General features: G+C 52.8%; 1 protein-coding gene across 1 annotated transcript in view; it reads left to right on the forward strand.

Moving 5' to 3' along the window:
* Window positions 1-803: 803 nt before the first annotated feature.
* CUNH1orf198 (chromosome unknown C1orf198 homolog) overlaps window positions 804-15843 on the forward strand; it is a 32841-nt gene continuing 17801 nt past the window's right edge. Inside the window, exon 1 of the mRNA XM_025850885.2 lies at window positions 804-1180. Coding sequence (XP_025706670.1) covers window positions 839-1180 — 342 coding nt within the window. The 5' untranslated portion in view covers window positions 804-838. The remainder of the gene's footprint in view (window positions 1181-15843) is intronic.

The following is a 15843-nucleotide window of genomic DNA, read 5'->3' on the forward strand; positions in this document are numbered from 1 at the left end:
CAGGCGCATCGGAGGGAGAAAAGTTTCCTTTGTCAAACAAGTGACCGCGTGGCGCTATGGCGGTCAGCACCAGCAACCCCGTCAGACCGCCGGGAGCGGACTTGGGGGCGCGCCCGCCACCTCCTGAGCCACCCAAGGGGAACCCTGAAAAGTGGGGGAGCGGATGGAACGCAAGAGAGCGACCAGGACGCGGGAGAGGAGCGTGGACGGTGGGGTTCTCGGCAGTGGGCGGGCTCGGGGGGCGGGATTCCAAGCGTGGGGGGCGCGGAGGGTGGGGTTACCGAGAGTGGGCGGGCTCTGAGTTGGGGGGGAGGGTTCCCGGGAGTGGGCGGGTTCGGGGGCGGGGTTCCCGTGGTTAGGCTCACTCGGTGGGCCGGATTCTCGGGGGTCGGGGTGCGGAGGGCAGGGTCGCGGGAGTACAGGCCGCGGGACTCCCTGGGGTGGGGAGGTTGCGGAGGGCGGGGTACTCGGGGTCGGGGTGCGCCGGGTTCCCGGAGTTGGGCGGGCGCGGAGGGCGGGGTTCCCGGGGTCGGGGTGCGGAGGGCGGAGTTCCCGGGGGTGGGCAGGCCCGGGAGGCAGGGTCCTCGGAGGTGTGGGGGAGGGCGGGGGTGCGGGCACGGAGGGTGATTCCCGGGGCCGTGGGGCGCGGGTCGGGCGGGCGTGGGGGCGGGGCTCGGGGGCGGAAGGGCGCCGCGCTCGGGGGCGGGGTGGGGGCGGGGCTCGCCGGGCGGGGCTTCGGGCTGCCGGGGGCGGAGCGGCGAGGGGAGCGGCGAGGGGAGGGGCGCGGGGAGGGGTGCGGGGAGGGGCGCGGGGAGGGGGAGCGGCGGGCAGGCCGGGCATGGCGTCGATGGCGGCGGCGATCGCGGCCTCGCGCTCGGCGGTCATGAGCGGGAACCGGCCTCTGGACGACCGGGAGCGGAAGCGCTTCACCTACTTCTCGTCGCTGAGCCCCATGGCCAGAAAGATCATGCAGGACAAAGAGAAGATCCGCGAGAAGTACGGGCCCGAGTGGGCGCGGCTGCCGCCCGCGCAGCAGGACGAGATCATCGACCGGTGCCTGGTGGGGCCGGGCGCCCCCGCGCCCCGCGCCCCCGGGGACTCGGGGGACTCCGAGGAGCTGGCGCGCTTCCCCGGCCTGCGCGGGCCCACGGGCCAGAAGGTGGTGCGCTTCGGGGACGAGGTAAGTGCGGGCGCGGCCGGCGACTCTCACCTCCCCGCGCCCCGAGGCGGCCCGGCCGGGTGGCCCCTGCTCGCGTGTAGTCGCCCCCGCCGCTCGCGGGGTGTAGAGGCTGGGAAGGAGAAGGCGCGGGGATGAGAGTGGGCGGGAGGGGCGTCCCGGGGCCGCCGCCGCGGGGCTAGGGGCTCCCCAGAGGGAGTTTGAGAATCGCCGTGAGGAGGAGGTCTTTAAAGACCCTCCATCTAGAGCTGCTCCGTTGCGCCGCACCGGAGCCAGAGAGTTCCCCCGCCGCTGAAGGCGGCTGCCCTCAAGCGAGGCCGAGCGGGGTGGAAACCGCAAGGGATTTTAAGCCAGCCAAGCCTAAATTCTAATCCACTCTGCCCCTTAGCTGTACGGCCACGGGTGACTTAACCTCTTAGAGCCTAAGTTTCTCTCCCGGCCCCTCTCCCCCGTCCCGGTGTAAACCGGAGATAATACTTCTCACCCCGTGCCTGCCCGGGAAGGCACTCAGAAAATTCTATGTATTAATAGTAATATTTGTGATGAACTGTATGGGACCAGTGAAATTGTCAAGAGAGAAGGAAGAGGTGTCTTCCAAGGTTAGGATGTTTCCCTAAGATGTTTTCCAGGTGAGCACGATGTGCAGCTTTGGTTTGGGGGTGAGCATGGAGCCCCGTTTTTCCATCAAAAAACTAATGGATGAATTTAAATGGGCGCCAGCACGCCTTTGCTACATATAAGGGCATGTCTGGATCTCTGATCTAGACGCCGTGCCCACACTTCTAGAGGGGAGAAACGCTGGAACTCTACAAGAAAAAACTCAGGGATGTCCCCTTATAAGTCACAAAGCCCTGAGTGTTCAGTACTGCTCAGAAACTTGGTCCTTTTCTCTTTTTTTGTTTCCCTGACACCCATTTGGTGCCATTAGAATCTGGTCTTTCACGCTTAACTTTCACTGTTGAAAGGGCAAAGTCAAAAGGAGCAAGAAGTCTACAGATGAAGTATACAGATGAAGGCTGCCCTCTGTTAACCCTGGGAGCCTGCAGGAGGGAGCTGGGCTTGGCGAGTTTTTCCCAGGGTCTTGTGGATTGTGGAAGGGATTCTAGTTAACCCTGAGTTTTTAAAGCTGATTTTCAGGCTTGGGTGTGCTGACACATTTATTAATACACAATGTTTGTGGTCATAAACCCACTTAAATGTGAGGGGTGTGTGAAGGACAGAAATATGCTGCCAACATCACCTTATTCTGACAGAATTCAAAGAAAAGTCTCTATTGGACTTTAAACTCTGAAGGCTCCGCCAGGAAAAACAAGGGTGTGGTAAACCAGGGGTGGTGGGGATGAAAATATAGGTTCAAAATGTACTTAAGAGCCAAAGCATTTTCAGTGTGAAAATCCGCATCTGTATAAAGACATTTGCACTGTTTGTGCTCAGATTTGGGTGCTGAAAAAGCAAGCAGTTCCTCTTTGGAAAAGTCATGAGTAAGTAAATGGGAGAGGAAGTAAACCTGTAAGTACTTACAGATGTTGGAGAGTGACTGTCATTTTTCCTTAGCTTGGTGTCCAGCTAAGAATATCCACATGCCTGCTCATCATCAGAAAGCTCTTGCCATATAAGGGCTCAGTATCACTGATAAGGAAAGATGTGGCCAAGTTAATTTTGTACTCAAATTCCTGAACTGGGTGCCAGACTGAGCTGTTTCTGGATCTGTAAGTCTGATGTGATTTAAAAGCAAATGGGACTCTTCACCTGCGGTACCTGCATGCCGTTCCAGGAGCAGACCAGCCCCGTTTTTCAGAACTGAACTCAGCTTTCCAAGAGGGCTGAGAGCATGTCTTGGGGTGCCTCTGGCCAACTTTAGCACAGATGGCAGAGAGGGGCCGAGGGCACTGCATTCGGGGAGAGGTACTTAGGAACATGGCCCGTGGTCTGTTTTTGCCTGAAGTGGCTGTGTGGTTTAATGGCATGAGGGAGTTTAAAATGCATTGCCCCAGACCTGGCAAGAGGTGGCACTGGAGTAGTTGGTGATCTCGTGCCCAGGGCTGTTCATGGAGGAGGGCTCGCTTCTGGACACAAGGTGATGGGTAAGGGCAGGGTGGGGGGTGACCCCCAGCGAGGCTGCTGGACAGAGTGACCCAGATAGGTGGCCCAGGTTTGTCCAAAAGGGCCCTAAGCCAGATGGAGTAGGGCCCTCTGTCCCTTCCTATGAGATCTGTCTTCTGATGTCCCAGGGGCCTCCACTGCCAATCATGGCATGGAGAATGCTCTCTGGGGGCCCTCCAGCTTGCCCACCCCCAGCAGCTACAGACAGACAGACCTCTGACGCCTGGGTGCTTCGGGTGAATCAGCTGTCTCTGGAGCCACTGTCTGATTCTAGAGGACGAGCAGGCGGCAGCCTCTTAAGTACTTCCAAGAAAGACCACCCCGTATCCTGGATCCTGAGGGCCTTTCCTAAGGCTATAGTAGGAGGAACCTGGGCTCTGTAGTCGCTCTTGGGTTTGAGTTTTGGCTCTGCCATCTACTGGCCTTTCGGCTGTGGCTAAATCACAAACCGCTCTGAGCTTCGGTTTTCTGGCCTCTGCGATGGGAATAGCATTAACAGGCTGCTGGTCGAGGGGCGCCTGGGTGGCTCAGTTGTTAAGCGTCTGCCTTCGGCTCAGGCCATGGTCCCATGGTCCCAGGGTCCTGGGATCAAGCCCCGCATCGGGCTCCCTGCTTGGCGGGAAGCCTGCTTCTCCCTCTCCCACTTCCCCTGTTCGTGTTCCTTCTCTCGCTGTCTCTCTCCCTCTCTCTGTCAAATAAATAAATAAAATCTTTAAAAAAAACCCAAAAAACAAAAAAAATAGGACACTGGTTGAGATCACATCCATGAGGGGCCTATGGGCTTAAAAGACGGTTATAGCCACTCCGGGTTAAGAATACCATTGACCCTTGAACAACACGGGTTTGAAGTGCACGAGTCCACTTATATGCAGATTTTTGGGGTGAGATATTGTACTGTCAATGTGTTTTCTCTTCCTTATGATTTTCTTTATAACATCTTCTTTTCTCTTGCTTACTTTATTGTAAGAATACAGTGAATACACATAACATACAAAATATGTGTTAATTGATTGCTTATCTTACTGGTAAGGCTTCTGGTCGACAGTAAGCTGTCAGTAAAGTTTCTGGGGAGCCCGAAGTGACATGTGGATTTTCAAGTGCACAGGTGTCCCTAACCCCTGTGTCGTTCAGGCGTCAAGTGCGTTATAAACTAATCTCTTCGTTTCCACTTGCAAAAATCATGATCATGAAATAAATACATTTCTGCTGTTGCTAAGCCTGGAGTTGGCCCGTCAGAGTTGTCCACGTGAGAAGGAACTCTGTCCTGGTGGCCTCTGGTGATGTGCCTTGGGGCACGTATTTGAAGCTTCGGTTTGTTCTGTCCACATTGTGGCCATGATGTGGCCTGTCTCCAGATCAGCAGTCTCATCAGCCTCAGATTATGTCCCCCCCCCGCCCCTTCAGCTACCCTGAAGGACAAGGACATCACTGTTTCTTTGAATACCCTCTCCCCCATCACCAGTAACATTTTTGTATCCCACATTTTAAGTCAGATCATGAAAATATAGCCTCCAAATGTGACCAGCATTTAGTCGTTCTTACGTGTTAAGGAACAAATAAGTAGAAACCTGATTGCATGTTGATGCTCATCCATCTTGTTGGCCATGAGCGTGGTCAGGGCTCCGTTCGCACATCACACTTGCCTCTGGTGGGACTGCTCTGCGTAGACAGGTGCGACATTGTGGCATCAGTGTTCATTTGTACCCTCGCTGTCTGTACAGCCAGAAGATCAAGGCGAAAAGATCAGACCCCCCCCCCTTGCTGGGATGACCAGCCTGGTGTGGAGGGAGACTGGCTTCCTTTGTACCATGAAGCCACAAGAGGACCTGTCCGTTTTCGGTTTTTACTTCCTTGGGAATCAATTCAGCGAATATCTCTCAAAGCCTATTACATTAGAAACTAGAGGCCTCCTAGCTTTAGGGCTACCTAGGCTGTCATAATCGTCACCAGCTCCTTTAATAATCACTGCCCCCCCATGAACATATGATCTTATTACAGATTCAACACAAGGCCACCAACCCCTCCTGCCCCCCATCATGTCCCCAAGCAACTCCTATGCAGAGAATCTGGAGCAGCTGCTGATGGAATATTTCTCTCTTAGTGAAAGAAGAGGAGCACCTGGGGTCCCCAGACCTGGCCTCCATTCCTGGCTGTGCCACCAGCAAGGCGCCACCTGCTCAGGGCGTAGGTCTCCCTCCGTGAAATGAGTGGCCCAGGAGGTTTCTCTGGTATTTGGTATGAACATGGAGGCATGTTTGCAAACAGATGCCTTTAGCGGTCTGAATTTCCCTGCCTTCTTCCTTCAGCAGTAAAGGTTTGGGAATGGCCTGCTCTGGGAGATGAGAGATTTTCTTTCTTTTTTTTTTTTTAATTAATTATTATTATCTTTTTTGAGATTTTCATTTTAGAAGGTTTTAGAGATCACTCCGTCTGCTTCTGCTGCTACCTGTTACCAAATAGGAAAAAAACCAACAACCCAAAGCTGAATTTTTAGGGATGTGTTACAGGCCATAAGCAGGTATCCCCAGAAATTCGGTGTGTTTACTTCTTACGGACCCACGCATCTCTCCCACCTCCCATAAAGTAGGTGAAGCTGGGCAGGAAGGGGGTTGCCATGTGCCATATGCCAGCCCCCAGGGACCCTGATCCGGATCTGGCATGCCACAGAACACGGAGTTTTTGGGCCTTGGAGCCAGACAGCTCCGCCCCCTCTTCAACAGCTTAGCATGACCAGCTGCTGTCGGAAGGCAGTGTCCCTCCTCAGGCGCCCTCCGCCTGCTGCAGGGATCTGGGGGCTGGCTGGCTGCCCCCTTGCTCCTCTCTACCTTCACCTCCTCCTCTGGGGCTGAGCCTCGGCCTCCCTGACTCCCCGACACCCTCTGCATGGCCTGAAGCCGGCCCTTCTTTCAGCAGGCCTCTGAGGGCCCGTGCCTTGGCCCAACCCCCACTGCCCGTCTGGCTCTTCCGGCTGAAGTGCCTTTCCCTGAGGTGATCTCAGGGTGCTCAGGAGGCTGGGGGGTCAGGTTGGAATTGCCCAGCTCCGCAAACCTTGCTAAGGTGCTGCCTCCGCTCAGCGCCCTTGGGGCTGCCTGCAAACCCCCTGCCTTTACCTCTCCCTCCGTAGGGCCCATGCCGGCCAGCCTAGATTTTTTTTTTTTAAGTTTAGTATTATTTTTTTTAGTAACCTCTACACCCAACATGAGGCTGGAACTCAATGATCCTGTGATCAAGAGTCCCACGCTCTTCTGACTGAGCCAGCCAGGCGCCCCTAGATTTTTTTGTTTTTTAATATTTTATTTATTTGACAGAGAGAGACAGCAAGAGAGGAAACACAAGCAGGGGGAGTGGGAGAGGGAGAAGCAGCCTTCCTGCAGGGCAGGGAGCCTGATGTGGGACCCTGGGATCATGACCTGAGCTGAAGGCAGACGCTTAACGACTGAGCCACCCAGGTGCCCCAAGATGTTTGTTTTTTAAAAATAAACTAATTAAATTGCTATAAGGTATATAACATAATACATCTGTATGTTACTGCTAAAAGATCCAAACAGTGCAGAAGCAGTATTGTGATGCAGTTGGTCATATCTTTCTGGAACTTTTCCTCCAGTGTTAATTCTTCGTTAGATTTGAGTTTGGTTGGCTTCATGGTGTCCTGACACAGGACCTGTCACACGTGAGGTCAGTTCTTCCCCTTCCATGGAAGCAGCTTGGCCTTCCCTTTCTTGAGCCCTTGGCAAGAAAATAAGGAGGGAATCTGAGAGTTACTTTCTCAGTATTTTGGATTTGTTTTTTAAGGAAAGTGGAATGTGTAATTACGAGTCCCACCTTCTGTCTGGTAGAGCCCTGCAGTTTTTAGAACAGATGAGTGGGTTCACGTGGCTTTTTGTGTCCTTTCATCTGGCCAGGAGTTGAGAACATGGCCACGAGCCCAGATCTGCTTCCACGGGCCTCGATGGGGAGGCTGCAGGGCCTCTCCCACAGGCTTCTCCTTTGGGACCAATGGTTCTTTGCCCAGAGTAGCACCTGGCCTGCTACCGCACATGGAGGATGAAGGGTGTTGGACAGGTGAGCCCTGGGAGCTCGGGCAGCCACACAAGCCCTCTCCCTGGCCCCTCTGGCGGGGGGGTGGTGGGGGGCGGTGACCCTGGGGCTGCCACGGAATGGGTTTTGGAAAGAAGTTTAATGATTTAGTCACTGTCACTCAGGGAGGGATGAGGCAGAGCTGAGAAGCATGTTGGCAGATCTGGGGCCCTTTCGTTGACGAGAATCACTTTCACACTCTTAAGCAAGAGTTCCCTGAATACCAGAGGAAAAAAATCCATTTTTCAAAAAAAAAATCAAATGAAGGCCAGGTCTGTTTAAACGTCCCACTCGTTTTCTGTTTGTTTTGGTAGAAGTCTCTTCCGCCTTCCCCCCTGCTCCTGTTAGTGGTGGCTTCCGCCGTGGCCTGGGGGCCAGGGCTCCTGAATTTGTACTCACGGTGGAACCTGCCCACTAGTTCAGTCCTAGCTGTTTTTCTCTTGTCGGTTTGCAGTTTTGTCCTTGCATTTATGGAAACCCTCCTAGCTCAGCAGAGTTAAATATATTACAAGTCAGAGGGAGAAGCATCGATTCCATAAATATATAAATAAAAGTCCCTAAAAAGAAGCAGTTGGTAAAAAAATAAAAAGGCATATTTTAATCATTCTTTTTCCTCACTTCCCTGCTTTATTTTTCAGTGAACTTTGGTTTTTAGAGCAGTTTTAGGTTAATAGCAAAACGGAGCAGAAAGTACAGAGATTTCTTGTATACTCCCTGTCCCCTAACACACACCGCCTCCCCCGCTACCCCCCCCCCCCGGCCCCAGAGTGGTGTATCCGTTAGAGTGGATGAAGCTACACTGGCACATCAGCCTCACCCAGAGTCCAAGGCCTGCATTAGGGTTCCCTCTTGGTGTGCGCATTCAGTGGGTCTGGACAAATGCATAACGATAGTATCCACCATTAGAATAGTTCACTGCCCTAAAAATTCTCTGTGCTCTGCGTCTTCATCCCTCCCATCCCCCACCCCTGGCAACTGCTGATCTACGTATTGTCTCCACAGTTGTGCCTTTTCCAGAATGCCATATAGTCGGAGCCGTGGAGTATGTAGCCTTTTCAGATTGGCTTCTGTCAGTTCGTAGTATGCACTCTTCTGTGTCTTTCCAGGGCTCGATGGCTCTTTCTTTCTAGTGCTGAATCATGCTCCGTTGTCTGTGTCTCCCGTCGTTTATTTATCCATTCACCTGCTGAAGGACATCTCGGTTGCTTCTAAGTCTTGGCAATTACGAGTGCTGTAAACATCAGGGTTTGGGGTGGATGTAAATTTTCAACTCGTTTGGTTAAGTACCAAGGTGTGGGATTGCCTCGCCTCTTCTTACTGCGCCACCGCATCTTCAAGGTAGAGACTTAACACCAAACAGCTCCCCAGGAAGAATGTGCTCCGTGCTGGATGGGCGGGGGAGTCCGAGTCACCTGACATCACTAGAGGGTCGGACAGTCAGCAACACAGGGGCCTTTTTCTCCCCTTTCCCAGGCTCTGCTGTCTGAGCCTGGTTTCTCTTACTTAACAGTATTCCCAATTTAAATTTCTTACCTTTTTTTTTTTTTTATTTTTAAAGTTTTTATGAGAGAGAGAGAGAGAGAGAGAGAGAGCACTAGCCAGGGGGAGGGGGAGGGCAGAGGCAGAAGGAGAAGCAGACTCCTTGCTGACGTGGGGCTTGATCCCAGGACCCTGGGATCACGACCTGAGCTGAAGGTCGTGAGCTGAAGGCAGATGCTTCACCAACTGAGCCACCAGGCACCCCTTAAGTTTCTGACCTTTAAGTCAAGATGCCACCATCTGTCAACTGGAAAGTCCTGTAATTTATGGACTTCAGGAGTACAGTGACAACTTAGGGTTCCAGTGAGCACCTTGCATTGTTCCAGGAACCTGACACTGCTTCTGAATTACTCAGATCTATGGCTGGGAGTGCTCCATGGTTGGGATTCCAACTGTTGTCAGCATTGAAATTTAGCAAACCGCACACTGTGTTCCGACATTCGGAGCACGTTGTGACCCTAGCAGGTAAGAATGTTGACTGTTCACGGTCGCATACTTATTGTAGTTCGGCAGCAGTGTTAGGAGAAATGCAGCTACGGCTGTCTTGTATGTAATCTTTGAATGGTGGGAGGAGTAAAGAAATAAACGTTTTGGGGCGCCTGGGCAGCTCCGTCAGTGAAGCGCCTGCCTTCGGCTCAGGTCACAATCCCAGGGTCCTGGGATGGAGCCCCTGTCGGGCTCCCTGCTCAGCAGGAAGCCTGCTTCTCCCTCTCCCTCTGCCTCTCCTCACTGCTCGTGCTCTCTCTCTCACAAATAAATAAATAAGATCTTAAAAAAAAAAAACAAAACGATTTTAAATGTGCTTCTCCTTATGCTGGAGCCTTGCAGCCTATTAGGAGACCGCGAATCCGCCTTGGCGGGTTATACTAATGCACAGAGCCGTGATCTTGCCCGCTCCAAAGTGGGGGAGAGTTGGCCCTGAAAACCTGGGGCTTCTCGTGAGAGCAGCCTGAACACTGCGTTGCTTTTCGTAGGAGTCCGTGTTTGGGGATGACGGGAGCCATCGAGCAGTATTGACCGAGGGCGCCTCTGCACGGGGGTTGGTTGGGCCGGACAGGCAGAGGTGGGTCCACGGGCGCAGGCAGCCCCAGTGTGGCCGTGTGGCCCCGTGCTCACTGCGTGCGGGGGGGGGGGGGCTGGCGTCGTGTGAGGGGCTGAGCTAGGGAAGCTGCCCAGAGGAAGGGCTACATCAGAATCACCCAGGGGGCTGTTGGTGCTGTAAAGCTAGGTCCGGTGGGGCCCACGGGTTCTGCCTGTTACCACCGCAGCCCAGGTGTTGCCGATGTACGGGCCCTCCCGAGAGAGCCTTGAGCCTGGTGTCCGGGAGCGGTGCCTGCGTGCACCCTGGACCAGTAAGCGCCCGGGAAGGGGCCATTCCCGTTGAATACCTGGGACAGGTGTGCCACAGAGAGGGCATCCACAGGGTAGGTACGATTTGTTCAGGCCAAGGTGGCGGGCGGGCCCGCAGCCTTCGGAGAGGCCCGGAGTGTAGGCTGGCCTTCCCACACGCTGCGGGGTCTCCCAGGGAAGTGCCTCAGATGTTGGCTGCTAGTGGCCTGGCTTTGGGTAGTGGGCGGTCAGAGGTCACCTCAGAAAGCCCATGCCTCTGGGTTGGCTTCTTTTCTGGGGCAGACCTGTGGGGGACCTATGGGGCAGACAGTGCTGTCCACGGGGGCTCTTGGTCCCCACTTGAGACGCAACCAAAAAATTCACTGGCTGGGCCTTGAAAGCGGAAAGAAAGTTATAAAAGAATAAATGCTCAGTAGTCTCCAATCCAGTTCATGAAGAGGGAAGGTTAGTATTTGTTAAATTTCACCATCTTTGAAATCAATTTGAAGTCCAGAGTTTCTCACTTTAGACTAAGTTTGGAAGAGTCATGACTGGTACAGAGGAACCGTAACCCATTACAGAGGAAGTTGCTTGTAACTAAATAATTTCAAAAGCAAAATGACCGAAATCACTTTAAAATTTAATTGCAACATTTACATGTAATGCCGAATGTGGTGAATTTCATTGTGTTCGATATTGGTCGCAGCCCTGGGTAACTGTTGAACATCTGGTTCCGGGGAGTGAGGCGAGCAGCCCTGACGGGGATCACTAGCTGATTACCTAGGGGCCCGTGGAGGAGCAGTTCTAGGTTCTCAGAAAACCCGAGCGGCAAACCCCTACCTCCACACGTGCCCAGCTTCCCCCCCTGTCAACATCGACCCCCAGAGTGGGACCTTTGTTACGGGGGATGAACCCGACTTTGACACATGGCTATTGCCCAAAGTCCATGGCTGACACTGGGGTTTACTCTTGATGTTGTACGTTCTGTGGGTTTTGAGAAAAGTGTCCATCACTACAGGAGGGTACAGAGTATTTTCATTGTCCTGAAATCCTCTGTGCTCTGCCCTCCCTTCAACTCTGGCAACCGCTGATCTTTGTACGGTCTCTATAATTTTGCCTTTTCCAGAATGTCGTACAGTTGGGCTCATGCAGTGTGTTGCCTTTTCAGATTCCTTTATTGTGGGAAAATATATATAACATGATATATACCATTCTAAGCAGTCTTTTTTTTTTTTAAAGATTTTATTTATCCATTTATTTGACAGAGAGAGACAGCGAGAGAGGGAACACAAGCAGGGGAAGTGGGCGAGGGAGAAGCAGGCTTCCCGCGGAGCAGGGAATCCGAAGCGGACTCGATCCCAGGACCCTGGGACCATGACCCGAGCCGAAGGCAGACGCTCAACGACTGCCAGGTGCCCCCCATTCTAAGCATTCTTAAGTAGACATCTAGTACATTCCCACTGCTGTGCAGCCATTACCATTGTCCGTTTCTAGAACTTTTCCATCACCTCAGCCGGAAACTCTGAATCCATTACACAGTAACTTCCCATTTCTCCCTCCCTGGTAAGCTCTATTCTGCTTTCTGTCTCCATGAATTTGCCTTAGTCTAGGCACCTCGGATAAGTGGAATCACATAATATTTGCCTGTTAGTGGCTGGCGTGTTCATTTAGCATGATGTCCTCAAGGTTCATTCCGGTTGTAGCTGCTGTCAGAATTCCCTTCCTTTTGAAGGCTGAGTAGGAGTCCATTGTATGGATTTGCCACTTTTGTTTATTCATCTGTTGATGGATGCCAGTGTCATTTTCACGTCTCTTCCAGTGCCGGCTTTCACTTCATATGGCTGCAGGTCCAGGAATGGAATTTCTGGATCAAATGGCAATTCTGTGTTTAATTTTTTTTTTGAGAAAATGCCACCCTGTTTCCCACATTCCCACCAGCCCCGCAGGAGGGCTCCAGGGGCTCCGATTTCCCCACATCCCTGCATAATAATAACTACCCTTGTGGGTATGGAGTGTATTACTTTTGTTCTTAAGACGTGTGTGTGTGTGTGTGTGTGTGTGTGTGTGTGTGTGTTTTAAAGATTTTATTTATTTATTTTGTTTGGGTGGGGGAGAGGGAGAGAGAGAATCTCAAGCAGATTCTGTGCTCAATGCACAGCCCCATGCGGGACTTGATCTCACGACCCTGAGATCATGACCTGAGCTGAAACCAAGAGTCTTAACCAACTGAGCCACCCAGGTGCCCCTAATGCAGTGTGTTTTAGTTGTGCTTATGTAACTTAATTTCTAACAATGGCTGTGTTTAACAGCAGGTTCAAAAAATGCCTAAACATTTCACAGTCCGCTTCCGAGAGTTGGTGCGAGCCCGATGCAGCACACCACTGGCTGCAGCCCCCCCACCAGAAGTACAAATTTCTGGGCCCCCAGAGATCTGAGAACACTCGGGCATCCGTTCTTTACCAAACAGTAAAGTAAATGCTGGAGATTTTGTGTGAATATGCATTCTGGTACTAGGGGCAGAGAACAGACTTTTTTTTTTTTTCTTTTTTAAGTACTTTTTCTGCTAGGAGGTGAACATATTTGTGTTGGGTGAGCATTTTCCAGCAAGAGGGAGTCAAGGTGTCCGGAATGTTAGAGGAAAGAAGACGTGGTGCCTGTCCACCCTGGAGTCCTTGGAGCCAGGGAAGAGCAGAGCCTCCCCCATGCTGTGCTGGCCTCTGCTGATTTCCAGGGGCTGTGTGTCCTGTGACTCTGCTTTTTGTCCTGCTCTGTTGGGATCTAGTGACTTCTCGGCTTCTTTCTGTGCTGGGCTCCAGAGAACAAATAATTTCCAGAGAGGTGCAGCATTGTCTCTGGTAGAGACGTCCCTTATGGAGAGGAGTTTGACTGGGAGGACTCTTGACCGAATCAGAGCCCACTCCCTGACATCCTATGGTCTCAGTAGCAGATGTGTTTTGGTGCCTCGACAGTTTCAGATCGTGGGCACCAGGACGGCAGGTGGGGGAGCCTTTCAGACCACCCTACAGAAAGCAGATGTGAGCATCCACAAGCATGTGCCTGGCCACGTTTTGGTTGCCTTCCGGTCATTGTGGGAGAAGGAGAAAGAGAACACTGTGTGTGCACGCTCTGCCACTTTGCAGTTCTGGTCCCAGTTTGCCTCCAGCTGCCTGGAGAGCCTGTTCCCAATGCTGGGGTGTGTGGCCACGGCTGACATCAGCACTCCAATAACATTTTTGCTTGGCATGTTTATTTTTGTTAAGTGTTTTATTATTTTTTATGAGCTCAGAATTGCAGAAATCTAAGGAATTTGCCCCTTGACTGAGTTTCTTGCTGGAGCAAACAAAAGACTATTGACTTGACACCAAGTTGGGGAGAAATCACAGTGTGACCCTCTCTCTGTTGGCGACCCCCTTGGAATGTTAGCGACTGTGGGTTGCCACCGCTGGTGACGTGCTCCAGACTCAGTCTCTGGTCCTCTGGGTCTCACACTCATTTTCCTTGCAAAGCCAAAAGCCTTAATTTAATTTTTGCCGATTTCAGCCATATAACTAATATTTAAGGACAGATCATATCACATGATAAGGGGATCCAGCTCCAGTGTGCCGTGGCCACTGGGTCTGCCCCCTCCCCTGTCTCCACCTGCCCAGTTAATCTCCACACACCTCTTCTGCCCACTGAGGTGGCCACTGGGCTGTCCCATGTCTGGATAGAAGGAGCACAGGGGCGCCTGGGTGGCCCAGTCGGTTAAGGTCATGATCTTAGGGTCCTGGGCTCGAGCCCCATGTCGGGCTCCCTGTTCAGTGGGGAGTCTGCTTCTCCCTCTCCCTCTGCTTCTCCCCCTGCTTGTGTGCATGCGTGCTCTCTCTTTTCAATAAATTAATAAAATATTTTTTTTGTTTCTTTTTTTAAATGTTTTTTTTTAAGATTTTATTTATTTGAGAGAGAGAGAATGAGAGATAGAGAGCACGAGAGGGAAGAGGGTCAGAGGGAGAAGCAGACTCCCTGCTGAGCAAGGAACCTGATGTGGGACTCGATCCCGGGACTCCAGGATCATGACCTGAGCCGAAGGCAGTCGCTCAACCAACTGAGCCACCCAGGCGCCCCTGTTTCTTTTTTTTTTTAAAGATTTTATTTATCTGACAGAGACAGCAAGAGAGGGAACACAAGCAAGGCGAGTGGGAGAGGGGGAAACAGGCTTCCTGTGGAGCAGGTAGCCGGATTCGAGGCTCCATCCCAGGACCCTGGGATCATGACCTGAGCCGAAGGCAGACACTTAACGACTGAGCCACCCAGGCACCCCAATACAATCTTTTTTAAGAGGGCACATTTGCCAGTTGATTTCTCTTTTTCCCCACAGATCCAAATCTAGAATAAATGATACATATATGTCATTAGGCTCCCTCACTTTCCCCACGTGGAAACAAAGTCCTTCTTGTTTTATGATTCTGAAAGGAACTTAGAGGGCCCTGAGCTCATAGAGTTTTAGAGACTCTCAGGTCATTTAGCCTGGCGCTCTGCCCCCACGTCCCCCAGCACACACACGGCCCGGACAGGACCCAGGAGCCCCCACAGCTGAGGCTGGGCCGATGGCCTCCCTCTTGTCACAAGGGCTCCTTGGCTCACATTCCTGCAGGCAGCGCACATCCCTTCCATTTTTGGAGGGACAGAGATTGTAAATTGAGAAGTACCTTGGGTTTAGCTGGAATTCCTAACGGGAGGGTGATGGCCCACATTCCCTCTCGTTTGTAGGGTTTCCAAGCAGCCAGGAGCAAAGGGGCCGAGGCAGGCAGTTCAAAGGCTAAGGTGGGGCCTGCGTGGGCTCTGAGAGCCGGCCTTCTGCAGCCCCGGGTGCCTTACAGAGGAGGGCAGAGCCTGATCCCCTTCCTCTGGGGACGGGGAGCACCTCTGAAGGGAGGACCTCACTTCCCCGGGCTGCTCTGTGGAAGGACCGTCTCAGTTCAAAATACCTTAACCCGTGTTCAGTCCATGTCGTCCAGTATGTCCCAACTGTGGGTTCAGAAAATATCCCCAGTAGAAGCGAGGCACAGCTGAGAGACATTTGCTGGCACAGGGCGACGGCTGGGGGCTTGGAGTTGGTAGCCAAGAAGAGGCGATTTTCCCCGTCATCGTTCAGGCCAGTGAGCACAACGTAGCAGAGCGGCGGTCAGATGCCTGGTTACCATTGGAAGGGCTCTTCCCATCGCGTTCTGGCGCGATGTTAGAGCTCTTGCTCTAAGTGGGCACTAGCATTAAATGGCTGTTCTTCAGTGACTTCACCAGCAGCACCTTTCAGATCTCTGGGGGGCTCGCGGAGCCGGGGGGGCTCCACTGCCTTGGCATTGGCTGGAGGATTATCACCTGACATTCTCTTCGTTCCTTCACTTAACCGTCACCACAGCCCTGCAAGGGAAGTACGATTCTCCTCTTACAGATCAGGGAAACTGAGGCTTGGAGGGCTGCGTCCTCCTCCCATGAGGGCCTCCCGTGCAGTCGCTGGTAGAGCTGAGGCCCAGGCCTGGAAAGCCCCTTTCCCTTTCTGCTCACATCCCCGCCATCAAGTCCCTGCGGGGCCTCCCACACGGTCACTGAGTGTCCTTCTGGCCGGGACGCCTCCGCTG

The sequence above is a fragment of the Callorhinus ursinus genome, unplaced genomic scaffold (genome assembly GCF_003265705.2).
Source record: "Callorhinus ursinus isolate GAN/ISIS: 27379988/994484 unplaced genomic scaffold, GSC_fseal_2.0 scaffold32, whole genome shotgun sequence".
Lineage (NCBI taxonomy): Eukaryota > Metazoa > Chordata > Mammalia > Carnivora > Otariidae > Callorhinus > Callorhinus ursinus.